The sequence below is a fragment of the Fusarium solani genome (assembly GCF_023522795.1).
Source record: "Fusarium solani strain SB1 chromosome Unknown bctg00000013, whole genome shotgun sequence".
In the NCBI taxonomy this organism is placed as follows: Eukaryota; Fungi; Ascomycota; class Sordariomycetes; order Hypocreales; family Nectriaceae; genus Fusarium; species Fusarium solani.
The window spans coordinates 1,348,001-1,374,451 of NW_027072145.1; the positions used below are offsets into that span (position 1 = coordinate 1,348,001).

General features: G+C 50.3%; 11 protein-coding genes across 11 annotated transcripts; 6 read left to right on the plus strand and 5 right to left on the minus strand.

The window, feature by feature from the left end:
* Window positions 1-144: 144 nt before the first annotated feature.
* On the plus strand, window positions 145-1,174 carry MRS44_017303 (uncharacterized protein; the record flags this gene model as incomplete). Its single annotated transcript, XM_046279105.2, has 2 exons — window positions 145-467; window positions 565-1,174. 2 exons carry the CDS (start codon window positions 145-147, stop codon window positions 1,172-1,174), a joined length of 933 nt encoding a protein of 310 aa, XP_046125027.1.
* A 2,372-nt stretch (window positions 1,175-3,546) lies between these two features.
* Window positions 3,547-4,646, plus strand: MRS44_017304 (uncharacterized protein; the record flags this gene model as incomplete). The annotated part of the gene is made up of 3 exons (XM_046284390.2): window positions 3,547-4,112; window positions 4,165-4,500; window positions 4,565-4,646. The coding sequence occupies 3 exons, from the start codon at window positions 3,547-3,549 to the stop codon at window positions 4,644-4,646; spliced, it is 984 nt and encodes a 327-aa protein (XP_046125026.2).
* A 2,179-nt stretch (window positions 4,647-6,825) lies between these two features.
* Window positions 6,826-8,850, minus strand: MRS44_017305 (uncharacterized protein; the record flags this gene model as incomplete). The annotated part of the gene is made up of 5 exons (XM_065617752.1): window positions 6,826-7,143; window positions 7,191-8,042; window positions 8,093-8,464; window positions 8,518-8,753; window positions 8,808-8,850. 5 exons carry the CDS (start codon window positions 8,848-8,850, stop codon window positions 6,826-6,828), a joined length of 1,821 nt encoding a protein of 606 aa, XP_065473824.1.
* Window positions 8,851-9,371: 521 nt separating this feature from the next.
* Window positions 9,372-10,309, plus strand: MRS44_017306 (uncharacterized protein; the record flags this gene model as incomplete). Its single annotated transcript, XM_046272397.2, has 5 exons — window positions 9,372-9,387; window positions 9,437-9,507; window positions 9,569-9,634; window positions 9,688-9,862; window positions 9,930-10,309. 5 exons carry the CDS (start codon window positions 9,372-9,374, stop codon window positions 10,307-10,309), a joined length of 708 nt encoding a protein of 235 aa, XP_046125024.2.
* A 447-nt stretch (window positions 10,310-10,756) lies between these two features.
* On the minus strand, window positions 10,757-11,656 carry MRS44_017307 (uncharacterized protein; the record flags this gene model as incomplete). The annotated part of the gene is made up of 2 exons (XM_046284389.2): window positions 10,757-10,990; window positions 11,036-11,656. The coding sequence occupies 2 exons, from the start codon at window positions 11,654-11,656 to the stop codon at window positions 10,757-10,759; spliced, it is 855 nt and encodes a 284-aa protein (XP_046125023.1).
* A 316-nt stretch (window positions 11,657-11,972) lies between these two features.
* On the plus strand, window positions 11,973-13,081 carry MRS44_017308 (uncharacterized protein; the record flags this gene model as incomplete). Its single annotated transcript, XM_046277833.2, has 2 exons — window positions 11,973-12,865; window positions 12,919-13,081. The coding sequence occupies 2 exons, from the start codon at window positions 11,973-11,975 to the stop codon at window positions 13,079-13,081; spliced, it is 1,056 nt and encodes a 351-aa protein (XP_046125022.2).
* Window positions 13,082-13,156: 75 nt separating this feature from the next.
* On the minus strand, window positions 13,157-14,919 carry MRS44_017309 (uncharacterized protein; the record flags this gene model as incomplete). Its single annotated transcript, XM_046267974.2, has 3 exons — window positions 13,157-13,457; window positions 13,514-14,683; window positions 14,738-14,919. 3 exons carry the CDS (start codon window positions 14,917-14,919, stop codon window positions 13,157-13,159), a joined length of 1,653 nt encoding a protein of 550 aa, XP_046125021.2.
* Window positions 14,920-15,373: 454 nt separating this feature from the next.
* On the minus strand, window positions 15,374-16,562 carry MRS44_017310 (uncharacterized protein; the record flags this gene model as incomplete). The annotated part of the gene is made up of 3 exons (XM_046273184.2): window positions 15,374-15,962; window positions 16,012-16,152; window positions 16,210-16,562. The coding sequence occupies 3 exons, from the start codon at window positions 16,560-16,562 to the stop codon at window positions 15,374-15,376; spliced, it is 1,083 nt and encodes a 360-aa protein (XP_046125020.2).
* A 443-nt stretch (window positions 16,563-17,005) lies between these two features.
* MRS44_017311 (uncharacterized protein) lies at window positions 17,006-21,391 on the plus strand (the record flags this gene model as incomplete). The annotated part of the gene is made up of 8 exons (XM_065617753.1): window positions 17,006-17,254; window positions 17,324-17,602; window positions 17,656-17,696; window positions 17,745-18,457; window positions 18,514-18,726; window positions 19,255-19,563; window positions 19,622-20,391; window positions 20,447-21,391. The coding sequence occupies 8 exons, from the start codon at window positions 17,006-17,008 to the stop codon at window positions 21,389-21,391; spliced, it is 3,519 nt and encodes a 1,172-aa protein (XP_065473825.1).
* Window positions 21,392-21,774: 383 nt separating this feature from the next.
* MRS44_017312 (uncharacterized protein) lies at window positions 21,775-23,766 on the minus strand (the record flags this gene model as incomplete). Its single annotated transcript, XM_065617754.1, has 5 exons — window positions 21,775-22,349; window positions 22,406-22,477; window positions 22,577-23,022; window positions 23,078-23,319; window positions 23,374-23,766. The coding sequence occupies 5 exons, from the start codon at window positions 23,764-23,766 to the stop codon at window positions 21,775-21,777; spliced, it is 1,728 nt and encodes a 575-aa protein (XP_065473826.1).
* Window positions 23,767-24,236: 470 nt separating this feature from the next.
* MRS44_017313 (uncharacterized protein) lies at window positions 24,237-25,558 on the plus strand (the record flags this gene model as incomplete). The annotated part of the gene is made up of 5 exons (XM_065617755.1): window positions 24,237-24,615; window positions 24,681-24,853; window positions 24,911-25,145; window positions 25,189-25,346; window positions 25,511-25,558. 5 exons carry the CDS (start codon window positions 24,237-24,239, stop codon window positions 25,556-25,558), a joined length of 993 nt encoding a protein of 330 aa, XP_065473827.1.
* Window positions 25,559-26,451: the final 893 nt, after the last annotated feature.

Sequence of the window (26,451 nt, forward strand, 5' to 3'; positions counted from 1 at the left end):
CAAATTGCCTACCATCATAACTCACAGCCATTTCCTTATGTATCACTGCACATAGTTTCTTCTCATAGCTGACGACGACGTCTCGCCGCCCACCCCATCCCCGGTGAATGCCCTATTCTTGCGCCAAAACAAGCATCAGCAAAAATGGTCTGCGTTGCTGTTGCTGGAGCTTCCTCCGGTGTAGGCAAGGTTATTGCAGAGACCGTTGCCGCCGGGAACAAATATGAGTACATCATTCTAAGCCGCAACCCGCCGGGGGAGCCGAAGACGGTGCAAGTTGATTACAACGATATCGATGGTCTAGCTGCAGTGCTAGACAAGTATCAGGTCAACACGGTCATCTCTGCTCTCTCCCTCGCCACCGATGAGGCGGGCCAGAACCAGGTCAATTTGATCGAAGCCGCCAAGCGGACTTCCTCCACGAAGCGCTTTATCCCCAGCGAGTACGGGTCCAGGTGGAACCGAGAGTAAGCCCTTGGAGTTGCCCGCCCCGATGCCCTGCAATATTTTGGTCGCTCCGCGCAGTATCTTTCTGGAACCTGACCAAGTGCTGACATGCAACAGGAGCCCCCCACCTATGCCTAATTACAGGGGCAAGCTAAAGGCAATCAGGGCCTTGGAAGACTCAGCCTTGGAGTACACTGCAGTCTGCAACTCCTTCTTCCTGGACTACCTCGGCGTCCCCCACATCCCAACCGCCATGGCTTATGCTCCCAACGTCTTCATCGACCTGGACAACAAATTTGCTGCTATTCCAGGAGATGGAACAGTATCCTTCGTCGCCACGCACACCCGTGACGTTGGCCGCTTCGTTGTGGCCCTCCTCGACGTAGAAAAGTGGGAGCGCGTCTATACCATGCACGGAAGCCGACAGACCATGCTCGAGGCTGTGAAGCTGGCCGAAGGGCTCACCGGCAGCAAATTCACCGTTGTCCATGACTCGCTCGAGAAGCTAGAGAAAGGGGAGATTACCCTGACGCCGACGGCGGTCAGGATGTGCCAAGGTAACATCCAGGCCATCGGGCTCTTGACCCAACAGCTGTCCGTGTTTGGAGGGTGGCTTGCCGAAGGACGCATGGATCTGGACATCTCTCTCAATTCGCTCAACAAGGAGTTTCCGGATATCGAGCCTCTCACCTGGCGCAAGATTATCGAGACGTACTTGAACAAGTAGATGTTGCGTTGGTACATTGCATCGGCGTGAGACACATGCTCAGGCGGGTTGCGGCAGACCGGACACGAACACATAGGTAGCCACGGTTTGTGCAAAGCCCACCGTGGAGGAAATACAGGTCTTTAGACTCACGGTATCGAAAATATGCATGGATCGTGAGTACTTTGAAATGAGCATCGAGTGGGTCGGGGGCGCTGTGTGTGGATGTGCGGATGCGAGGTTGTCAGATCCTGGCCTTAAAAAGTGAAGCCCCCAGACGACCGCTCTATTAGTGGGCGACACCTTGAAGTCAATCACTTTTTCAAAGGTTAAATAAGACGATAATAATAAGGCATTATATTCAAAGTTAATATATACTAGCCAAAGTTTAGTAATTCGATAATATACTATATTTATGAATTTTTTGTTTATTCAGTTATAATTATAATATAATATACTTTATTATTGTGTCTTATAAACTTGGTTGCTATATCTAAATATATAGCTATTAATAATTAGTAAATTGTTAATATTAGGCTGTTTGGGTAGCTAGGGAATTTTATTATACTACGGGCACCTATACCATTACGCCCCAGGGTAAAAGATTAGACCTTAATCGCAATTATAGCAATTAAGCGGGTGTACTAGCTGCCCTATAGAGCCTCTATCGCTTACGGGGGACTGAGCTGTAACCAAGGATCGCTATTATTATTTAAAGCACCGTCTTCTAAGATCACCCCCATCCCATAAACCTAACGATCCTCTAAGATATATATTGGCATATAGCACAGCTCTCTAGCACTTCCATAGTCTCTAACTACTGGAGCTATTGATATAGCTTGGTTATACTTGATTCCCATTCCGCATATAAGTAGATGTGATATTACTCTTTGCTTAGGAGTGGTATGACACTTGCTATAAGGTGTCTTCTTGGTGAAGATAAGCAATGACCTCCTCGATGTCTAATAAACCCTCGTCGTCCATGCTCTTTTACCTTGGAGGACTAACTTATATCGCTCACACTTTTTCCTATACTGTTGGCTTATGTCGTTTTATACGATCGTCTGCTAGCGGCGGGACTCTCTATAGTCGCGCACCCTGGTTCTCTATCTTTGCTCTGTTAATCTCGATCTCGGCGTAATACGGATTATTGTTCTTTAGTGAGACGAGGACGCTCTAAATAACTTGATGCCTTACGGATAAGAGACCTGATAGGTCGCTTGGTGCTGGCTTCTTGCACACTGCCACAAGATATGGATCTCTTCTCCTCCCTACCTCCTCGACTCTCCTTGGGGAAACCAGTGTCGATAAAAGAGGCTCAGCAACCGCCGTCCCCGGTGCACCACCTACGCACCTACGCATGACCCTCGGCAACAGAGCCTGCCCACCCGGCGCAGTATCCGCCATCCCTGCCCCCCTTATACCCCCAACTCGAATGCGAGTCGACGGCGATGTTGCACCAACCCCATCGCCGACGCCACTTAGGCAGTGACCATCCAACTGCTTCCCCTTACTCTCACTGAAATCTGTTCAAATGGTGATTGCTTTGCCTGGGCAGGCCGAAACGTGGACACCGCATTCACCGACCTCTTGTCCCGTACATTATTCCACTTCCCCTTGGCACCGCCTCCTACCACATCGAGGCCTACCCGTAGCTGCGCGCTCGTCGTCGTTTCTACCTGCCTGCCGCACCTAAAATAACCAATGATCCTTTAAATCCCCCATTGCCTGCCTCTACACGTCCATCCATTGCCCCAGACTTGGAGACTGTCGCTTCAGAGGGTCGTTTACAAAACCCTGTTTCAAAACACGGAGATTAAGGAAGTGGAGTACAATTATAAACGAAGCTAAGAGCATGTTTGAGGGCCCGACCGCCCGTGAATGATTTTAGCGACCTGCCAAGAGCTGAGAGCGGTGGTGGCCTGATTCCGAGCAACCTGGAAAAGCCGAACGATTCCCTGGGTAGAGATCAAAAGGAGCAAACTCATTCGTTCCAAGTCACTCTTCAACGGCATCCTGAAGCGACTGGTGTTTCAAATGCAAGGCTCTCGCCACTATCCTTCTCCTGCTCTGGGCTGAGGAATGGAAAATTTTCTTCCCATCAGTCATAATGCCAACCTGACCAAGGTGGCCCGGAGGAGAAGATGCGAGAACGCTAGCAACGTTCTCCTCTGAAAATTCCGTGGCGAGCGGGAAAAAGCTTAAAAGGAAGCAAACCGCCATCTACTTTGTCCTGTCATCGAGTCATTCACCCATTCGTTTTTTATTCGTTCGTTCTATCGTTCTTCTGTACACACTCTTTCTTTCATTCATTCGCTAGTCGAACCCATACCATTTCAGTCCTCTTTCGCTCTGTTTTCAGGAGCAAACCCCGAGTCCACCAAGTAAACACAATGAAGTTGACTGTCGCTACCGCCCTCACCGCCCTGGCCCCCTCGGTCTATGGCCACTACTTCTTCGACAAGCTCGTCATCGACGGCCGTGAGACTGGCAGCAACCAGTACATCCGTGCGAGTACCCGGCCGACCAAGTATAACCCCATCAAGTGGGAGAACGTCCGCGACAACTCGACGCCTGATCTAGACGACATCATCTGCAACCAGGGCGCCTTTACCAACGCCGGCAACACCGAGACTGCCGAGATTCAGGCTGGCACCAAGGTTGGCTTCAAGCTTGCCGTTGGTGCTACGATGCAGCACCCTGGTCCCGGCCTGGCATACCTCTCCAAGGCGCCCACTACTGCGCAGACCTACAAGGGTGACGGTGAATGGTTCAAGATTTACGAGACGGGTGTCTGTGACACCGGCCTCGATTTCACGTCCACTGCTTGGTGCACTTGGGATAAGAACCTAATCGAGTTCAACATCCCCGAGGATACCCCCAACGGCGAATACCTACTCCGTGTTGAGCACATTGGTGTCCACGGCGCCCACGTGGGCCAGGCTGAGTTCTTCCCTGCGTAAGCTGATATTTCTCCCCAATCTCATCGGCAAACTCCTTACTTTAGATAGATGTGCCCAGGTCAAGATCGTCGGTGGCGGGAGCGGCAGCAGCCCGCCGGGTCCTACTGTCAAATTCCCTGGCGCCTACAAGAAGACCGATCCCTCATTCAATTTCAGCATCTATGGTGGCTACAAGCCTTACCCCATGCCTGGACCCGCCGTCTGGAATGGAGGTAGCTCTAATTCCAGCTCTGGCTCTTCTGACTCTGGCTCTTCTGACTCTGGCTCTTCTGACTCTGGCTCTGGCTCTGGCTCTGGCTCTGGCTCTGGCTCTGGCTCTGGCTCTGGCTCTGGCTCTGGCTCTGGCTCTAAAACCTGCGCTGCCAAGTATGCCCAGTGCGGTGGGTAAGTAATCAATTGGCCCTTGCGCTTTGGAACAACCAAATATCTGACATTTCGACTCGTACAGCCAGAACTTTAGTGGTGCGAAGTGCTGCAAGTCCGGTAGTATCTGCAAGAGCTACAACTCGTACTTTTCTATGTGCGTCTAAGACGGACGAGGTCTTAGGACATGGGAGGTGGAAGAAACTTTCAAGGAGTAGTGAAAGAGGGCTTCAGAAATAGGGGTTTTTTAACTGGACTGAAAAGTTACTCAGACGTTTTTCTTCTATTAACATTCTTGCATAGCTATTTTAAGCATCTGGTATGCTAGAAGTAAAGTATATAGTCCCGTCATCAAGCACGTTGACTAATAACCTAACCAAAGCTATTATCTCAAAATGTGACCACAAACCTGAGCTGGAGGATTTGGTTTTTGGTAGATTTGGTAACGCAGGATGTTGTTGATACAAGGTTTCGGGACGTTCAAAAAATGTTTCAGCAGACACGCACCGCTTTTGAGCTTGTCAAGCAGTTCGCCTTATGTGCCTCCTAGGAGTTTTAATATTATGTATCTTTACACAGCAGGCCTCGTGCGATGACATCAGGAATTTTCCCCAAAGTGACACATGAAAGAAGGCTCCATTCTTTGTGCGTGGCTGTCCCCTCAGCGGGCAATTCTGTCTGTTGAGGGCATGTTCTGGTAGGCCTGATGATTCGAGACCCCGGGCGGCTTCGGCATTAGCAAATACCTAGAGACTGGGAGCTAAACGGTATATTAACACGAGGTCCTTCAGGCGGTGGCGCGACTCGAAGTATATAAGCTGTATCATCGCAATATCAGCCTATAAGGTTAAACTATTTAATTAGTGGAAAATTCAGAGCCCATAAGGGAAGGAACCTAAGTTGGAAGTTCTTAAGTGCCTGAATGATTTATAGCTATTGGCCCCAACTAGACACTCTTGACATCCCGCTGTCTAGTAATTTAAGGAGTTATTTAAGGGGAGAGAATGGACACGGCTTGTGTCTTACGGAAGGACAGTGGCTCCCTCGGTTACTCTGAGAGACCTCCGCCGCTATGTGAAGAAGGCGTAAGCGTCGTAACGGCACTGATTTCAAAATTGATCATCGCTGAAGGCGGCCAGAAGTGGTGAAAGGCTGTTCTAAGGTTGTCCGACTGGCTCTTAGAGGTATGAGTCTGTTCAGGCTCGTCAAGCTCGTGTGGGAGTTGACTTAAACAATGTCCATATATAAGAATAGATCTGTTTATAGATCTGTTTCACACCTCGGTTCGCAGTACCCCGGCCAGTGGTTAGAGCTCTCCCCAAAGGCGAGTAGACGTACCGCACAGTTACTGAATAGGCGTTGTATATCTTAGCTTATATAAATATATAAATATTAGTAATTTTAATAATAATTTTAATAATAATTTTAATAATAAAATAAATATAATATATAAATATAATAAATAACTTAATTAAAGTACTAAGATTAAAGTATATTTATTTTATTTATTTTATTTATTTTATTTATTTTATTTATTTTATTTATTTTATTTATTTTATTTATTTTATTTATTTTATTTATTTTATTTATTATATTTATTTTATTTATTAAATATTAAATTATAAAGTGAGTATTTTTAAGTAATATAATAAATAAATATAGTAATAATACTAATATTTTATTATTAAGTTTAAGCTTAGAGCTTAGAATTTAATTCTAAGATCTTTATAACTTCCTAAAAATACAATTATATAAAAGAAATTATTATATATTCTTTAAATTTTACCTTTAAGTTAACTTAAAATTATCTTATAATTACCTTGCTTAGCTAAAATATCTACAATGCCGCTATAAAAGGAAACCTTATTTAACCTCTATTATATTTATTATTCTATCTGCGGTAATCTTTCTCCTCTATAAAGGACTGGAGCCGTCGGACCTTGAATGCGTTAAGAGCATGTCGTCATCGCCTAAGAGTATACAATCGTGCTGGATGGAGGTAGCTATTAGCTGACCGACGACGCTTGTTCGCAGCTCCTGCTTTCGAAGTGGTTTACCACTGTTGGCAAACATTCCAAAACGACTTCTCCCAGAAAGCCATTTCCAGAGGGCAGCCAACGCCAGAGATCGAAGACGCATGGAATTATACACTCCAAAGTAGGCGCACAAAATCCTGTAACCCTTCTTTTTATCTGCTAAATGAGCCAACCCTACCCTGTCATAATAGCTTAACCAACGTTTCTCATAGGTAATAGGGTAGTTTCCACTACCGGTCTGTTGCATCATGTCGACCCGTGCTCCGTCACCTACCCTACAGGCTCCAATAAGGCAGATAAAAGTACTTCGCTATATCTTGCTTCGGCGTTTCTCCCTATCTCTCAAGACCCGTCTGAGAATCTTTCCACTTGGACTCTTTGGAATAGAGTCCAGAAACTCAACACCACCTTTCAGTTGTTTGTACGGGGCTTTATGAGCCGCCACATAGTTGCTAATATCCTGCACAAGCTGCTCTTGAACAGTTGCCTCCGCAACAGGGCTTCGCACAACAAAAGCCTTGGGCACTTCTCCAGAGCGCCCGTCGGGTACTTGTATCACTGCGCAGTCTGAGACAGCAGGATGCGAGAGGATATGCGCTTCGAGCTCCGCAGGGGCAACTTGATGACCCTGTAGCTTGTTAGTATGTATTGCCAAGACATGTTGATCTGGCTGACCTTGACTTTGATGAGTTCCTTGATTCGATCGACGATGACGAGTTGCTCGTTACCAGACGGGGCTAGAGTAAAGAGAGCCTCATCTCCTGTCCGTATCCAACGACCATCAGTATCAAAAACAAACGTCTCAGCTGTTGCTTTCTCGTTGTTAAAATAGCCCAGCACAACAGAAGGCGCCTGGACCAGAAGCTCTCCTGAGCAATCAAAGCTAGTGATCTCGTTGCCCGCCGTGTCTACGATTTTGGCTTTGGTTCCTGGAAGTAAGGACCCAGATGCTTTCATAAAGATGTCGTGCTCACTCGGCGATGAAACAACCGTTGCTGTTTCCGTCATGCCTTGAGTTCTCAAGTCAGTAACCTTCAACGAGATGTCATCATCAAACTGACCATATGCTTGGCCAACTGTCCATCCAGGATAGTTGCTCTTCAGCTCTTGCATAGTTTCCTCAGCTAAAGGTGCTGCTCCGCTGTAAAGAAACTTGACACTGCTCAAGTCGTACTTTGCGCAAGTATCCTTCAACTGCAGCATCCTGATGATGATAGGCGGGACCTGACTTATTAGCAGACTGGATGGCTTGATGGAGTCGTAGCTTACCAGTAGAAGCTGACGAATCTTGAATCGTTGAATTGATTCGAGAAAAGCTTTTAGCTCAAACTTGGGGAGAACGATGACCTGATCGCCCCTCCAAGTACTAGTATGACATGCGATCACCAAACCGTAAATATGGCTAAAGGGCAGAAAGCCTGATACTGCTTGCGTTTCGACACCTTTCCTGGCTCGACCAACTGAGTCGTAGGTGGCATGCTGCAACACGTTTGCAATGACGTTGGCGTGGGAGATCATGACCGCTTTCTGCCCGTACCGTGAGCCGTGGCTTCTCCGTGATGAGGTAGAGCACTTACTGGTAGCCCTGAAGTTCCGCTCGAATAGCAAAGAAAGGCGGGCTGCCGAGCTCCTTGTCCTGGGACCCATCTGAGAGGATCAAGTTCGGGAAGGTTAGAACCTTGCTTGACGAGGCTCTCAATCGTCCTATAAGTGAGTTGTGAAGATGTTTCCATGCCTGGAATGTCGAACAAGAAGATGTTCTCATCGGGTATGCATGCACTCCGGGCAGCCGTGAAAGCAGTCTCTGCCAAAGGGGCGCAAGTGACCAGAGCCTTGGCCCCTGATGATTTCAATTGATGTGCCAATTCAGCAGCCGAGCTTGCAGCGTTTACTGGAGTAACAATTCCGGATAAGCTATGAACGCCATATATCGCCGTTACGAAATCGACCTTGGCGAGTCAGCAGTGAGCTCCTCCTATCAAGTCGTCATCTTGTCACGTACGGTATTGAGCGAGAAGATGGCCAGCACCTTATCCCACGCCGTGCCTTGATTCGCTTCCCAGCCAAGTATCTTAGCTAGCGACCTAGCCACATACTCGGAACGTTGAAACAGTTCAGTGGCCGAATATGTGCGACCAGTGATACCACAGGTGAAAGGGTGCCTGCTCTCAGAAAGTGGACGGCGGCCATATGCTTCGTTGCTCATGAACTCTACAATGGGAATCGAATCCGGAGGCGCTAGAAGTGCGTCAGCAGAAACGTCATGTCACAGATTGACCTTAGGGCCCTGACCAACCGGGAGTTCTGGAACCCAGCTGGGAGGATGGAACACCATGATGTTGACAAGGGCGCTGGCCTACGTCGTCTTGAAGGGGACTGGGAGGGCTTGAGATAGGTAGAGTGAATACCAACGAAGCAAAAAACATGGCCACGAGAAATCATACTTGATAAAGCGTCATGAGTCTTGCCGCCAGTCAAATGAAGATGGAAGCGCTAGGACGGTTGGGGATAGCCGAGCATGAAGCCGGTTGAGAGCAACCCCGCCGGCATCCCGGAAATAGGCGCCCGAGAGCTCACCTCCTGGGTAGGTTAATATCTGAGTCATGCGTGGTAGGGAGAGGAAAGCAAACCAGCCCTCAAGTCATAGTTTGTTGAACAGTGATAAGTAACATGTGCAGCAAGCCATGGCCACTACGCAGTTGCCCGCAACCATGTTGGCTTGGAGGAAGCATAGAGGAAGTAGTAAACCAGTACGAAGCCACCCAAGAGCAGTGACGAAGTCATACGCTAACAATCAACGAGGTCTTCGAAGAGGTTCCCGTGCCTAAAGTCTCACCTACGGGTGTTCTCTGCAAGATGTTAGCATCCGGAGGTAAGACGAGACACCAGACACAAGATACTAAGCTCTGACTGGGCCACAGTATGCAGAAGCGACCATTCACTACTTACCATCGACAAACAGGCATCTTGGTTTGAGGAGAAGTACACTTTGGTGAGAAACTTGACAAAGAAACACAAATTCATCCGGCCTTTAACTAATCACGAAATATCAGGGCCATGAAGGTTGTGGGCAGATTGTTCAGCTTGGCTCAGCCGTTCATCAGGACAAGTTCCAAGTGGTAAAGCAATCTCCATCTACGGCTTCCACAAGAGCAGGCTGACTTCCACGTAGGGAGATATTGTTGCTCTCCACGCTGTGCCTGGCTGCGGACGCCAAGATTGCCCTGAATGCTCCCGTGACTTGAGCCAGCTATGCGAGAAGGGTCATCACTCCGGGATAGGACAGGATGGATTCTATGCACCGTACGCCGCAATTGATATTCGAGGCGTAGTCAAGGTACCCTCAGGTGTGTAATGTCAAGCATTGGCCAGGAAATGGAACAAATTGAGCTGTGCTAACCCATGCTCTGCCAGGCGTCACGTCAGCGCAAGCAGCGGTTGCTACGGACGCTGTCAACACCGCATACCACGCCATAAGGAGAAGGGCAGAGGTCAATGCCCACGAGACGGTTTTCCTCTTTGGCCTTGGCGGGTTAGGTTTCAATGCCTTGCAAATCCTCCTCCACATAGGACCCAGGATCATCGTATCGGATATCAGACAGGAGCGTCTGGACGAGGCCCAGAAACTCGGGATACCGCTTTGCGACATTGTCCCGATAGGGGCATCACCACAAGAGTTCGTCACCGGAGCTAAACTTGATGGGAAGATTGATACGGTGTTGGACTTTGTCGGCACTCATCAAACTTTTGAAGATGCTCAACACATCGGTAAGAGACAGTACGAGACACGCTGAAGCGAGAACCCTAAACTAACTTGAGGGCATGTATCAGTTCGACGGGGCGGGAAGCTGATCTGCATTGGAAGTCTCGACACAGAGAACACGATTCATATGAAGATTGGCACAAGAAAGAGGCTGTCCTACATATTTTCTTATGGAGGACAGGTGAGGGATCTTGAAGAGGTCTTGCAGTTGATTGCCGATGGGTCTATCACACCCCAAGTCGAAACGTCGAAACTGGCCGACTTTCCTCGAGTCCTCGAATCTCTTGTAAGGGGGGAAGTGCGAGCGCGTGTAGCATTGACCCATGATTAGCTAGTGTTAAAAGAGCTTCATGACGCATTTGGTTCGGCTCAATAAAGGCCGACCAAGGGAATCAGAGCAGTATAACATGAGTAGCTCAATACGCAACTTTCAAAATGTCTTTGCTATTAAAGATTCATATTCAACATTGGTCAAGAGTCATCCGTTGACACTGGCGCTTGCCGGCATGCCTATCCCAACTGCAGCGGTAGCTCCAGCATCGACCGGCAATATCGCTCCTGTGATCCACCTGGCGTGGTTACTCGCGAGGAAAACAACGGCACAGGCAGCATCCCATCCTGTTCCCTCAGTACCCAGTAAGCTCCGGGCTTTCCTAGCTTCCCTAGCCTCCTCGGACATGCCCTTGGCGTACATCATTGGCGTGTACAGCATCTGGACGCAGTCAGCAGAGCTCGCTAAAGACTACGGCCTACTTACCCCAGGACAAACGCAGTTGACTCGGATGCCGTCTTTGGCGTGGTGAGCTGCCATTGACCTGGTCATGTTGACGACGGCGCCTTTGGCGGTGGGATACAACAGGTGTGGTGTCCCACCCTTGAGCCCAGCCACGCTGCCCATGTTGATGATGGCACCCTTGGCCTCGCCCTTGTTCTCCATCATTGCCGGGATTGCATGCTTGGCCATCAACACCATGCTCGACACGTTGACGTTCAGACCTGCCGACCAATCGTCCATGTCGACTTCGGTTGCTGTTCCTCGAGCACCCGCTATCCCGACATTGTTGACGAGAATATCCAGACGGCCAAACATGTCCAAGGCCAGAGATACAGCCTTCTCACAGTCGCTAGAGTTGGTGACGTCTCCTTGTACTGGGACAGCCGAGACTCCTTTGCGCCCGAGGACAGCCATCTCGGCCGTTTTTGATGCCCATTCCAGGTTCATGTCCAGACACACCACATTGCAGCCCTCGTCAGCTAGCATGATTGAGATGGCTCGGCCGTTGCCAATTCCATCTCCGAAGCAGCCAGCGCCTGTAACTATGGCGACTTTTCCAGCCAAAGATCGCGATGGCGGTTCTGCAGGGATATCAGGCGGCATTGCTGGGAGGTTTGTTACCTGAACCAATAAACTGAGCAACTGTTTGACACAATACCATAACTACACTTAGATGAGCAGAAACACCGTGATTATTAGTTCGTCCAATGATGGTAGCCTTCTGGTTAACCTAATCAGGTATACCGACGTGGCGATCGGACGTGCCTGCGGGGTAAGCAGATGAGCCGAGGCAGTTCAGTAGCAATGGCCGACCTCAGTCACGTCTCCTCGGTATAGGTTGTAGAGTTGAGGGTTAGCCTTTTTCACTGTCCTTTACTCGAAAGCCCAACGATACTCTTCAGTTGATGCTTCAACAAGAATGTGCGACTTTTCCGAGTACGGCGGCAAGTCTCCTGAATGGTTGGCGTTAGAGGCAACTCTTCCACCTCCTCCCACCTTTGGAAGCCTCGCGGAGCGGAAGAGGGTGGTCAATGAAGGACGAGAAGAAATCTCAGCAAAAGCCATGGAATCATTGTCACACCTTGTTCACATCAAGGACTACCGCATTGCCACACGAGACGGCGCTACGGTTGAAGCTCGAGGCTACAGACCGACGTCAGCAGACCACGCCGCGCGTCTTCCCATCTACATCCATTTGCACGGCGGTGGATATCTGTTTGGATCGCTGTCTTCAGAAGATGCCATCTGTACTCGCATCGCCAGCGGTGCCATGGTAACGGTCATCAACGTCAACTACCGCCACACGCCTGAGGCCACCTATCCAATGGCTTGGGACGATGCGGAAGATGCCTTTCACTGGGTGCACGACCATATTGATGAGCTCGTCGGAGATGACAGCCAGGTTGTAGTTGGTGGCATCTCGGCTGGGGCTCAGCTAGCGGCAGGGTTGACCCTTGCGCAAAACCTTTCACCCAATGGTCTGGTGAGGCCCAAACTTGCTGGCCAAGTTCTAATGATTCCATGTCTTGTCCATATGGACTGCTATGAGTCACAGCTCGGGCAGTTGAGAGATCCTTCGGTCTCATCGTATCTGGAGAATGAACATGCGCCAATTCTTCCCATCAAGACAGCCAAATTCTTCACGGAGCTGCTCAAGATCACAAAACCAATCCCCCAAGACCTTCGACTAAATCCTGGAAATGCCTCGGAACAGCAGGTGGGAGGGTTGCCACCGACAGTCCTGGGCATAGCAGGCCTTGATCCGCTACGAGACGAGGGACTGTTGTATGGGAAGAAACTTGCCAAGGCAGGGTGAGCTATCTTGTTCAAGGGTTCAACCATTTGCTAACTGTCACTTGGGACAGAGTTCCCACAGATGTCCACGTCTTTAAGGGGCTACCTCACGGCTTTCGTCGATTCGGTGAGCAGTTGACCGAGTCTGAAAGATGGGACAAGGTTATGGAGGAAGGAATCCGTTGGGCGTTGTCAAGGCCTGATCCGTCTTGGAAGGTCAGGATTCAAAGTTGATGTATAGATTTTGTCCCATCTTGCCTGGAAATGACCTGAATTTTGAGCTTATCCGCAATTCAATATACTTCTACCCTACTGGTGTTTTATCACAAAGTCTGAATACCCCCTCGCCTTGACCTCATCACACCTCTTGCGGTACCCAGGCGCTGGCCCATTGTATCTCGTCATCGATCTCTTCTGCTTGTGGGCCAGATTCTTATTCACTCCAGTCATCCACGAATCGACCTCGTTCGCCAGCAGTCCCTTGCCACAGTCATGGACATGCTCCGTCCACTCGTCCATGCCCTTCTCTGTGGCTTCCACGTAGGTGATGTTGGTGTCTCGGGCGTGTCGCATAAACTCAGCTACCCAGTCCACGGCGTACTCAATCGAGCTTGAGAGTCAGTAGGTCAGAGTTGATAGCTATAAAGGTGCGGAAGGTGAGCATACCGTGGAATGTTGCCAAACATTTGGTGAGGTCCCATTATCATGAACATGTTGGGGAAATCTTGGACGGTAAGGCCCAGGAAGGTTCTGATACCATTGCTCCAGACATCCTTGAGCTTGGTCCCATTCCGGCCTTCAAAGTCCACGGCGTTGAAAGACCCAGTGACGGCGTCGAAGCCAGTGGCATAGATGAGGATATCCAACTCGTGAGTCGATTCGCCAGTTTCAACACCCGTTTCAGTGATCTGAGAGATGGGGTTCTCCCTAATGTCAACCAGCTTAACGTTGGGTTGGTTATAAACCTCAAAGTAGCCGCTCTCAAGAGGCACTCTCCGGGTTCCAAACCCATGATTCTTTGGAATCAGCTTTTCTGCGACCTCTGGATCATTGACGCGAGCTCGAATCTTGTCGGCGTGGAACTTGCTGTATAGCTCATTTGCTTTGCGGTCCGTGGCGACGTCAGAGGAGATGCTCAGAACCTTGGCAAACCCTGGAAGAGAATACAGTTTCTCCCAGTGTGCTTGCCGCTCCTCATCTGTCATTGAGAAGACGCTTCTGGTGTCGCTCACGTGGATGAAGCATGAATATGATTCGAGACATTTGCGGAATATCTCAGGGTAGCTCTTGCGGATCTCCTCCATCTCCTCGAGGCTGATCTTGGAATTCCGAAGAGGCACGGTCCAGTTTGGCGTCCTCTGGAAAACGGTGAGATGCCCGACCTTGTCTGAGATGGCCTGAATAGTTTGGATAGCAGTTGCGCCAGTACCAATGATGCCGACCCGCTTCCCTTGGAGGCTGGAGGCATCGTCGGGCCATCGCGCTGTATGCCAGGACTCTCCCTTGAACTTCTGGACGCCCGGAATGTTGGGAAGCGTCGGCTTGTTCAAGATGCCCATGGCTGTGATGAGATATCGGCTGGTATAAAAGTTGCCCTCTTCGTCTTCCAACAGCCACGAGGAGATCTCTTCCTGAAAGTGGGCTGACTTGATCTGCGTGTCGAATTGCATGTCGCGCTTCAGGTCAAACTTGTTGGTGAGGAACTGGATGTAACGGAGGGTTTCTGGCTGAGGGGCAAAATGCTCCGTCCAGTTCCACTCATCAAGAACCTCCTGCGAGAAGGAAAAGATGTACGAGTAGCTTTCCGAGTCAAACCGAGCTCCGGGATATCGATTCCTGGGTCAGTGTAAGCAGCTGCTTCGGTACACCTAGACCTGCCGCCATCCTTACCAGAACCAGGTACCACCTTCAGCTGGGCCAGCCTCAAGCACTCGTACTCTCAAGCCAAGTTCACGCATGCGGTATAAACTCAAGATGCCGCTGAGTCCAGCGCCGACGATGAGGATATCATAGTCGAGACTAGAGTCATTGAATGTGGATGCTTCTCCATTGATACTCAACGCCGAAGGCATGGTGAGGCTGTTTCAGTTGCGAAAGCTTGACAAGGCGTAGGTGTGAAAACTGAGAGGTAGAGAAGACTGCCCACAGATGAGTTGGACTTGATGGCAAAGTGCTGTTTCAATGGAGCATCAAGATCGATTCAAAGGCTTGTTAATTAACCTGCTCTACTTGTCGATCCTCCCCGGAAACCTTGTCCTCAAGACTGTCAGCCTAGGCTACCTCTCCGCATTCGCTTATCCCGAAAGAGGATAACCATTTTATTGCCGAGCATCCAAACCCCGCCCGGAGGCTGAACGGCTCTCGTCAGGCGACCTCAGGTCGGTTCGGCGGTTAGCTGCTTTGGGACTGGGCAGATGAGCTAGCTGACGCACGTTCGGGGGAGAGCGAGACCAGGACATGAGTCGGAGTTGATGCTACAAGAACAGATGTATAGATTTTGGGTAATGTAGTCAACGTCAAGGATAACTAGTAAAGTCCTTCCGATCTCCAATAATTCTCAAGATCACGTAGGAACGTCCACTTCAGACCCTTTCCCAAGCCCCTTGCCTTCCAGTCGTTCAGGCTCCTCGGAAAATGGGACACCCCATCCCTAATGGTCGAGTCATGAGCTATGATGACAAAGATGTCTTGATCGCAGTCAAGCTCCTGCAGCTGGCCAGTCGTCCTCCTTGCAATTTCGATATCTTGGCCAAATGTCAAGTCGAACAGGCTATCGGTCGATGTTCTTCCGCGTGACTTTTGCAGCCTGTCGAAAGCTTCTCCGGGGCACAAGACAGTATCCTTGGTTGCATGACATGGATGAGGGGTGATACGATCAGGGACAGGGAGATAGCTGGATGGTCTGAAAATGCCCGCGTAGTGGCAAATATCCCCACCCAAGAGCACAAACGTGGGTGGATTGTCAGTTGTTCTGGCAAGGCCGCAAAGATGTCCTACAGCATGCCCAGGGCTATCGAGAAGGTAAAAAGAGCCATCGCCGAAGTAGTCAAAGGCGGGAAACTGGCCGATTATCGGTGAATCATGATCAAAGGTAATCTCACGAAGATTTCGGCCCCTGATGAGTGTTAAAGTCTTTTCGGCATCTACGAGTCAAGGGTAGCTACTCATAGTCGCTCTCCAGGATGGGTGACTCTGGGTTGGAGGGAGCACCCGGAAGCATCGCCTTCTTGAAGCCAGGTCCGACTACCAAGTCTGTAGTGGCTGGAAATGTTGAAGGGTCACCGATGTGATCCCAATGCCAATGGCTGGATAGGATGAGCAAAATCGACCTTGGTCTCAAGCATCATGATGTCTATGCTTACCTCCAGATTACGGCTTCAATATCTCCGAGGGACACGCCATTGGCTTGCAGTATGTCTGCCACGTTTCCCGCCACCTCAATCTCGTAATTGGTCGTAGGAATGTACTTGGCGATTGTGGGAGAGTAGTTCTCGTAGTCTTTGCGGATGCCAAGATCAAAGACCAGCTTTCTTCCCGAGTGATGTTCGAGGAGAAAAGAGAGAGAAGGGCTCGATCTGAATGTCTCAAGACCCGGGACGGAAGGTTCCATGAATCGCTTGATGACTGCAGGCCCGAAATTGACGGGGTTTATGAGCCTGACTGCTTGTAGTGCTTCTCCTTGAGGGATGGAGATGACAGGCGGGATTTTCGACATGGCGTCAAGAACTGCTGGCGTCGATTTGTTCAGGCGATTGAGTCCAATCAAAGTCTCTAAGTCTTATCGCGTACGAATGACGGTTTAAGCTGATGTACAGACACAGGTGCGAGGTGTTTCTATGTAGTGAACAAGCTACAAACGACCAACCAACCAACGTTAGTTCAGGATCAGATGACCTCCAGTTGGTGCGGAGTGCAGGCCCCAGAGTCCTAACCCCTCACTCAAGTATCGGTTACTCTTTCGGCAATCCTAGTTTGGTATGGTCGCCCAACCGCTGGGATGCTCGGTGTGCCCTGCAATTTGCAGCTTCCTGTACCCCAGACTACCCCAGATTGTTCCCCATGGGGACGAGTTTTCATGTACATAAGTAACAACAACCGCTCCGGGGGAGCTCTTATCAACCATCAGAAAGCCATCGCAAACGAGCAGCAGCAGCAGCAATGTCGGACAAAGAAGCTCCTGTCAAGCACCAAGAGAGCGTCGACGATGGCTCTCTACAGGGTACCCAGACCGTTGACACCGTCCACCGAGACGAGGCCCTCCGCGTCCTGCAGGCGTATCAGGGAGACGAAAGCTGGAGCGACGAGGAAGAAAAGAAGTTGCGCAGGAAGATTGACTGGAAACTCATGCCCGTCCTGTGTGTAACTTACGGGCTTCAATACTACGACAAGGCCATGCTGGGTCAAGCGGTGAGTTGCGATTGTGATTCTTGATCATCCCAGTGACGTGACCCGTTTGCTGATCATACCATGCTTCAGGCCCTCTTTGGTCTGAGGGAAGATCTTGATCTCCTCAGGGGCAGCAGGTATTCCTTCTCGGCTTCCATCTTCTATCTTGGGTTCATTGTCGGTGCCTATCCAGCCATGGTGCTTGCCCAGCGCTACCCTATCGAACGAGTCGCCTCGGGCATCGTCACCCTCTGGGGGATATGCCTCATCCTCACGGTCGTCTGTACTGGTTACAAGACTCTGTACGTTCAGCGGTTCTTCCTTGGGCTCCTAGAAAGTGGAATCAGTCCCATGTTCATGCTCATCGTTGTAAGTACACGTGAACCCTAGTCGTTAAGTGTTGGGTTCCTGATCGGACGCAGGGAAGCTTCTACAAGAAGAATGAGCAAGCCATGCGCATGGGGTAAGCGTCGTCTGTATCTTGTCCATTGTACATGCTGACACGTCGCAGCATCTGGTATTCCTGCACCGGATACGTCTCTGTTTTCTCTCCCCTCGTCAACTATGGCCTCGGTCTCATCAATGGAGGCAAATCGTCCTGGAGATACATGTACTACTTTTCCGGCGCTATAACCATCGCCTGGGGTATACTTCTAGTCCTTGTTCTCCCCCCAGACCCCGTCCGCGCGAGAGGCTTCAACGAGAGAGAGCGGTACATCCTCGTGGCTAGACTGAGAAGCAACAACTCTGGCGTCCGCAACACTCATCTCAAGGTTTCTCAGATCTGGGAGCTCCTGCTTGACTGCAAATTCTGGGTCGTGTTTGCCATTGCGTTCCTTTCCATGATTGCCAACGGACCCATCTCAACCTTTGTTCCCATCATCATCAACGGCTTCGGCTTCAGCACTGTCAACTCCCTGCTCATCTCGATGCCCGCTGGCGCCTATGCCGGCACTCTCATGCTCGTCATGCCTTACCTAGCTTACCGGTTCATGAACATCAGATCATACCTAGTCTTTGTAGCACAGCTGGGCACGACCTTTGCAGCTCTTTTGCTGTGGAAGCTGCCACAGTCGGCAACAGGCGGTTTGCTCTTTGCGTGCTACATCCTGCCGTCTGTCGGCGGTGGTTATGCGGTGCTCATGGGACAGCAGATTGCCAACACTGCCGGCTACACCAAGCGCTCTGTCGCTTCTTCTGGTCTCTACATTGGATATTGCCTGGGTGAGTTGCTTCTCTTTCAAGCTAAGACGGATGGGGCGCTCATGTACGGTTTGCAGGCAATTTCGTTGGTCCTCTGGTCTTCAAGAAAGAAGATGCCCCCCGTTATACCTCGGGGTTTATTGTGGTAGTTGTGACTGCTCTTGCCGCTGCCATTCTCGCCATTGTCTACCGGTTTCTATGCGTGTGGTCGAACCGCAAGCGTGATGCCGCTGCGGTCATGGAAGGATTCGACCATGCCTACGACGACGATCTTACTGATAAGAAGGCAAGTCTTGAAGTATTCATCCCATACAGAAGCAGGCTAACAAGTCAGAACATGCAATTCCGATACATTCTCTGAATGGTGGGCGACGACTTGGTGGATGGAATTTGGAATCATGTCTGTGGTGGTCTGGGTTGCCTGGCTCAACCGGGAAATCAGTAGATAGTTCCGAATGCATTAATCAACCTTTATGCTTCCGTGACAGTTCGTATCGTGTGATTTCAGCTAGAAATACGTTATATAAGCCACGTAACCGAGGTTAATGCACAAGTCCGGCCAGCACTTATGCCAAGGATTAACACCGCCTCCTCATTTAATTCCCGTAACTAGTTAGTTGCCGAGACCTGGTCTAGGCACGTATGTAGCGCTATGTAGGTAGGCTACGTACCTCGATGCGGTTATGTTTTTCCCACGCCGTGGTTTCCCCGCATTCTTCTCGGCAATCTGCCTTGGGTGCAACTGTCCATTCCGGCAACACATCATCCATTAACCCTCCACCAAAGACCGACCCTTTCACCGTGCTCGGCAATGTCAGACAAGTGGCTCCGCTTTGCAGCTCATCAGCCGAAGCGGAAGCGTGCTGAGGTCGTCTGCTTCTTCTGCCACTCTAAGAAGATCAAGTGCGACTTGCAGGTGAGTTCAGTGGCCTCTCCTGGCACGGCCGAGTGTGCTGATTTGCTGCTTCAGGGCCGAAGGACCCAGGGTGAAGCAAGATGTACCAACTGTGAGGGTCAGGACCAGGACTGCCATCTCAGGCCCTCGAGGAGAGGGAAGACGCGCCAGAGGGTGACGGCTCAGAACCAAGATGAGAGTGAGGCTCAGCATCACCATTTGGCGACTATTGGTGAGCCCGATTTGTTCATGACGGTCACGTTGCACTATTGCTGACAATCAACATCAAGACGATGGCCAAGTTGATGCACCGGAGCCCATGGTCACAGTCCCTGGCAACGATCTAAGCAACCAGGCCATGGTCCCAACTCCGTCCTCTGCTAGAGCCTCTCCGCCAGGGATACCGTACACGGCGATAGCGATTGAGGACCCCCCTGGACCAAGCTCGTACCAAGGAACCCAGCCAAGCGCGTCGCCCACTGAGGGTGGCGGGCGAAGCCATGGTGGTGATGTCGACACCGGATTTCTACAAGTCTATGGGCCCGAGAACCAGCTCGACGCGGAGCAACAAGAGCTTCTGGCCAGTCTAGACATTGACAACCCGTCATCGGACCCTCGGCAGCAAGAACTCCAACAGAGCTTTTCAGAGACCTACTTTAAGTACTGCTATCCATGGTGTCCCGTGCTCGACCGCGACACCTTGGAAGCGGATCTAGAGAGGTCACCTATGCTAGCCAATGCACTTGCACTCGCCGCAAGTCATGTTCAGCCACCTTTGGTCAAGCATGAGGGACCAGCTGAGTATTATCAGAAAGCTCGCATGATATTCTACAACGACGAGGAGGCAGATATGCTCACTGCACTCAAGGCCATCTCACTATTTTACTGGTGGGCTCCCCGGCCGCCCTCGATAGCACATCGTCATTCTTCTTGGTGGTGGACGTCGGTCATCATCAGACACGCTCAACAGATGAACATACATCGTGAGCCTACAGAGGAGGCGGCACAGGCGGCGGGAATAGACCTGGGCCTTCGGCGGCGGCTGTGGTGGACGGTATTTGTAAGGACCTCCCAAAGCTGGGCAATACTGCACACTCTAACTCATCACCTCACAGGCACGAGAACGTCTCACCTCGCTCTGCCAAAGCAAGCCCTGCATCATCTGCCCAGAAGATATGAACATCAGAGAGCCACAGCCGGAAGACTTCCCGAGTGATGCTGCCTCTCAAAAGAAGGGGCGCATCTTCCTTTATTGGGTTCGACTGTGTGCCATCATCGGCAGGGTCTCCAAGGTCTTGTCTCAGTCCTCCAGCGCACCTTTCCCTGCGGACCTTAGACAAGAACTTGTGAACTGGGTGCAGACTCTACCACCAGACCTCCAGCTCTCGATTGGCTCCAGCCGAACAGTATCCTTCGATCGAGATGTCCATCAGCTCCATCTGCCATACCTCACTACTGTTATCATCATCCACCTACAAAGGACGGCGCCAGACTTGCCCCAAGCTCTCCCACCCGCGATACTAGCCGCGTCGTGTATTGCGAGGATCCTCAGGGATATCCTATCACGTGGTAATGCCCGGTTTCTCATGGCCATCACCTGTTGGTACTGTGGCACTGCCTTCATTGCGCTGCTTCAAGCCAGTCGCATCAAGCAGTTCTCGCAAGAGGCAGAGGAAGGCCTAGACATCTTGGAACAAGCGGTTGGCCAGCTACAAAAGATGTGGGCTTCTGCAAACGTCATCCGGCAAGGCTTTGAACGATTACGCAGTCTGCCACGAACAATGATACAATCTGGTAGACCAAAGCCTGCGGCAGCTCACGGGGATGGCCTGCCTGACGAATTCAACTGGATTCTGCTTTTCCCTTTTGTAACCAGGTCAACAAGCAGGATTGCTGATCACTTGATTGCTGATAAAGAGCTTGGTACTACAGTAACGGCACTTCCATCGCCTGAGAATGGTGTTTTTCATCATGATCTTCTCGAAGGGTATCAGGATCTCCTGGAACCATTTGTCGACTACACATTTGACTTTTCCACCCTGGGATTTGAGACTTCGTAAGACTTATCAACAATAGCAATGCAATGACAATCTACTTACTGGGTGCTGCAATCTTCCGCTACTGAGTCTTATTGAATCTGACGGGTACAGTGGTAGCAGCCTCCCTTGGCTTTTTCGTGATTCTGCAGCCTCCTCAAGACCATTTGTGTTGTTACTAGGTAATTCACTAACCTTGTCCACCGCCGAAGAGAAAAGGATGTCTGGCCGTCACTTGTGTCTCAGAATTCAAGCCAATCACTCCAAGTCGCATATATGCCACGTTCTTTCGAAACACAGTCCTTGTTTCCATTCATGACTACTCAAAAACAAATCTTTGTATCGTGACCTGATTCTAGCTATCTCACTCCTCATCCAAAGTCTTTCTCAGTATCCAACTTTCAAGTCTAGGTTGAAAGAGTTTCCGCCTTCTCTACGTACCACGACAGATCGCTCTCCGGGTCCATCTCAAAAGCCGTGAAGCCATTTCCCATGAACCGGAAAGAGTTTACCGTGTTATACGTGATGTCAAAGTCTTCTGCCCGAATGTCCTGGAGTAAGCGGTTGAACAGATGAGCACTACCGCCAAACAAGGACGTGACTCGCCCGTCGACTGTGCCTCTCTTGTACCAGCTGCGACATCCTCCGCTCCAGACAAGCGTCTTGTGTATCTCATCGCAGTACTTGATGAAGTCATCCACCTTGTCTTGCTTGGGGACAACGTGCTTGATGTCTTCAGTGGCAATCTTCTTGATCCACTTGACAAAGTAATCGCCCGTCCAGTTCAGTGACTCAACGAGGGAGCCATGTCCACCGAGACAGTTTGGTCCCATCATCATGAAGTAGTTGGGCATCTCGGGGACTGCCACCGACATGTACGACTCTGGATCTTCCTTCCACTTCTCCCTGAGATCGGCGCCCTTGAGGCCGATGATGGGATGACGAGGCCTGAAGGAAACGTCGAAGCCGGTTGCACACACGACTGGGATAATAGTCAGCTTGCTAGTCTTGCGTCAAACAGGTTACAACTTCACTTACTGACGTCACATTCATACTCCTCGCCATCGGCCGTGCACACACTGTTCTCCGTCACCTTTGTGATAGGGCTATCTGTCAAACGGCAGTGTGGCTTCAGGAATGACTCCAGGTACCCTGGCCCTGGCGTAATACGCCTGCATCCCAGCTCCCACTTTGGAATCAACTTCCTACATAGCACAGGGTCGTGGTTGAGCTTTTCAGCCATCTGTGCAGCGGCCATCTTCATACCTACGTCATTATTCTCGCCCTTTCGGAAGATGTAAAACGACTTGTTTGTCCGGGAGATGATGCCCTTTCGATGCTCAAGATGAAGCTCAGGGTCCTGGAACCGAGCCTTGTCTTCTTCCGAGTATCGTGGGTTTGGATCGTCGTCTTCTCGGCCGAGGTGTTTTGACGGCGGTGCTCGATAATAAACCCAAGCCGGACCACGGACAAAGTTGACAACATCTGTGCCGGGGAGCTTGGCCATTTGAGGAACAATCTGGATTCCAGAAGAACCGTTGCCGATGACTGCTATCCTCTTGTTTGAGTAGTCATAGTTGTGATTCCAGTCGGCCGAGTGAGTTATGTGGCCTTTGAAACCCTGCAGTCCAGGAATCTTAGGCCACGATTCATGGCTGCCAGCGAGATTAGGCCTTGCCAAGAATGAATAAGAGGGGGCTTTAGACTTACACGAGGACTCCTTTGGCGGAAATAAGAACATGACAGTACTCATCCCTCTGAGAACCCGCATGTTCGACAGTCACCTTCCACTGCGCCAAATCATCCTGCCACTGGGCCCCGATGACACGCGTGTTGAGCTGCAAATCTCGATCGAGATTCCACTTCTTGACTGTGGCTTTGATATAGGCCAAGATATCACCTCCGCTGGCGTAGAATCTCTCCCAGCTAGGGTTGGGATCGAAAGGAAATGCCTAGTCACTGCTATTAGAACAGGCCCTTTATGGGGATTTCCCGGGGAAACATACGTAGATGTGAGCGGGAACGTCACATTGCACGCCAGGGTAGTGGTTTGCCAACCAAGTACCACCCACATCGCTCCGAGCCTCAAAGATGGTGTGGTCGACGATATCTTGCATTTCGGGAAAGCGGTGCTGGAACTTGTGCGCCATGAGCAGGCCAGAGAAGCCAGCGCCGATGGTGATGACCTTGATCCTACGCGGCGTGTAGGCAAACTTGGGGCTTAGCTTGAAGGGGTCTTCTGTGTGGCCATTGGTTGAGGCTGCCGCGTTGGCACTGTGCCTGAACTTGTCTCTATTTCCAGCCACCTCTGGAGGTTCCGTCGATGGGGTTTGCAAAAGATCGGCCGCCTTGGGCACCGCGCGTGCGGTTGGTATTGGTGTCTCAGTAAGGGCAGGCATCGTAGATTCGTAGCTATGATATGAAGTAGGGCGAGGAGCTTCTTGACGACTTTTCTTCAAGGTTCAAGGCGTTGATGTCCAGGAGCATCTGGATATAATGTGTCCTTCACCTGACGTCTTGTGCAGTTGTATATCAAAGATGAGAATGAATTACCCTGTCAAAGGAAAAGGTAGAACGCGTTCAGGGTAGCCGGCAATTGCTTCGGGTGGCATCTCTGATTGGCTCGGCATCCCCAAACTCTCTGTGATCGACCGGTTATCCCAAATAGGCATTACCGGCCGTGATGGAACCGAACTCCAAAGCCGAGCGCCGGCCTGTCAACTCAACCCTGTCTTCAAAGGCGGGGGCCAAAGGAGGTGCCGTTCTTGATCAAGAAAAAGCGCGCCATTCTCGCCCTCTCTTCTTCCACCCGTGTAATTAGAAGTGACGCCAGGAGTACGACAGCTGACACACTCACACACCAACCAAAATGAGTCTCGATCGCTATAGCTATAATGGCCCCGTAGACCATACAACTCCTCCGCGGCTGGACACCATCCGAGGCAAATCAGTCATCATTACAGGGGGTGCAAATGGCATGGGCGAGACCTGTGTGCGGGAATTCGTCGCTGCTGGTGCCTACGTCACCTTTGCCGACCTCAACGAGCAACGAGGTCGATCTATCGAAGCAGACCTTAACGTTGATGGCAGAAAATGCTTGTTTGTCAAATGTGATATCCGAGACTGGGACCAGCAAAAGACTGTCTTTGAAGAGGCAAAGCGCAACAGTCCAAGTCGCAGTGTTGACGTTGTTCTTGCCAACGCTGGCATCAGCAGAAGCTCTGGAGACAGTCTCTGGAACTTGGACGGTGAGTTAGAGGGCCTTTCAACCACACGAGGGAGATTGACTCTGACTATCATTCGATACCTGCAGACCCAGATGGCGAGCCAACCAAGCCAGACCTCAACATTGTCCGAGTCAACATTGATGGTACCTTTTATACTTGGAGGCTTGCCGTACACTACTTCCGCAAGCAACCAGTTCACGATGACCGGGATCGTTGCTTCATCATCACCGGGAGCATGGTTGCGTACATTGACTCACCAGTATGTTCCTCTATTGCTCATGACGACTCATGCTCTGACCATAATCTACCTTTGTAGGCCAACTGGGAGTACACAGCAACAAAGTACGGCTTACGCGGGTTCATGAAAACAGTAAGACGCTCCAGCCATGAGCAGAACATACGTATCAACTATGTTGCCCCCTGCTGGATCAAGAGCGCCATCCGCACGGCAGAGTACGAGAAATGGCTACTTGACAACGGCATCGAGTTTGGCGAACAAGAAGACGTAGCAAGCTGCATGCTACGAATTGCCACCGATAAGAGCATCAACGGTAAGTCTGCCTATCCTATTCTAGGGAGTCACTAATAGGTCAGGTCGTTCTCTCATGATCACTCCACGATCGATTGCTAAACAAGGGTTTATGGATGTCGATCGGGAGGACTATAAAGATATTCCTGAGGATGAGTATTTCAAGAAGGTGCAGGCTAGCCAACTATTTATTATTAAGGATAAATGGCTAGATAACTACAAGGTACCGATATATAAGGCATAGTAGGTGAATGATGGTAGGATGGACTCTCTGCTTAAGCTCCCCTATAGTTGTAGTTGGAATCTGGTATTATGGCTGCCTAGGCTTATAATGCCAAATTGTATCTGATGACCTGCCTGAAGTGTCTGACTCTTAAACTAATAAAGGCGAAAGCTTTGGCAAACCAAGACCAAAATTTGCAGAAATTTGAGTAGTGTTCTTCTGGTATCGCTTTAGTTGGCGTCTTGTATCAGTCCATTGCCAGAGCATGACACCAGGCGCTTAGGCTCTTTGGAAAAGGCAACGCCCTAGAATCCAACTCTTGCTTGACAACACCCGTCCCGGCACCCTGGAGAGAAATGCACACCAAACGAGCACCAGCCATAGTTCGCCCATCAAGTGAGATGGCGATTAGTGGCCTTGAAACCTGCCTCAAAAAGACCAATAAAAGCCTCTCTTGATACCAGCTTGTGACTTTCAATGGCATGGTGAACAAAGAAAAGGTTGACATACTCCACATGGCGAGGAATATTCTTAGCCACTGTTTTTGAAGGGAGGAGTGTGTGTCACTCCCTGAGCAGGGTGGCTGAACAACCTGTGAAAGATGCCGATGGGGGATTCCTCCTTTATTGGGACGCCGAAATGAGCCAAGATTTCGCAATCAGTGAGCAACCTTGTGTTCATCCATGTCAAGCAACCCTGCCGATGCTATCTGCTAGCTCAGTTATAACATCGAGGGCCGGGCTCCAACTATAACAAAGAACACAGTATTGTGATACCATCTACAGCGGAGTGATCGGTAATGGAGTTTACACGGTAGTCGGCGGAAATGTCCGCAGGGTCTTGGTCCAAATACGAAGTGCCACCAAAGCAGCCAGAGTCGTTAGCAGAGACCAGGGCACCCAAAGAGAACAAGTAGTTGTCCCAACGTCGGTGTCACAAGGATATGTATTGAACAAGGTGGTAAATATATGGATAGCTACTTCTAACCCCAAATCAAACAGACTTACAGTAGCCTGTGTAGCAGTATCCGCAATCCTCCCGGCCAAGCCCCTTTCTCACATCCAGTCCATATTCACGTGTCTTTTCTAGAGCACAACAGTGACCA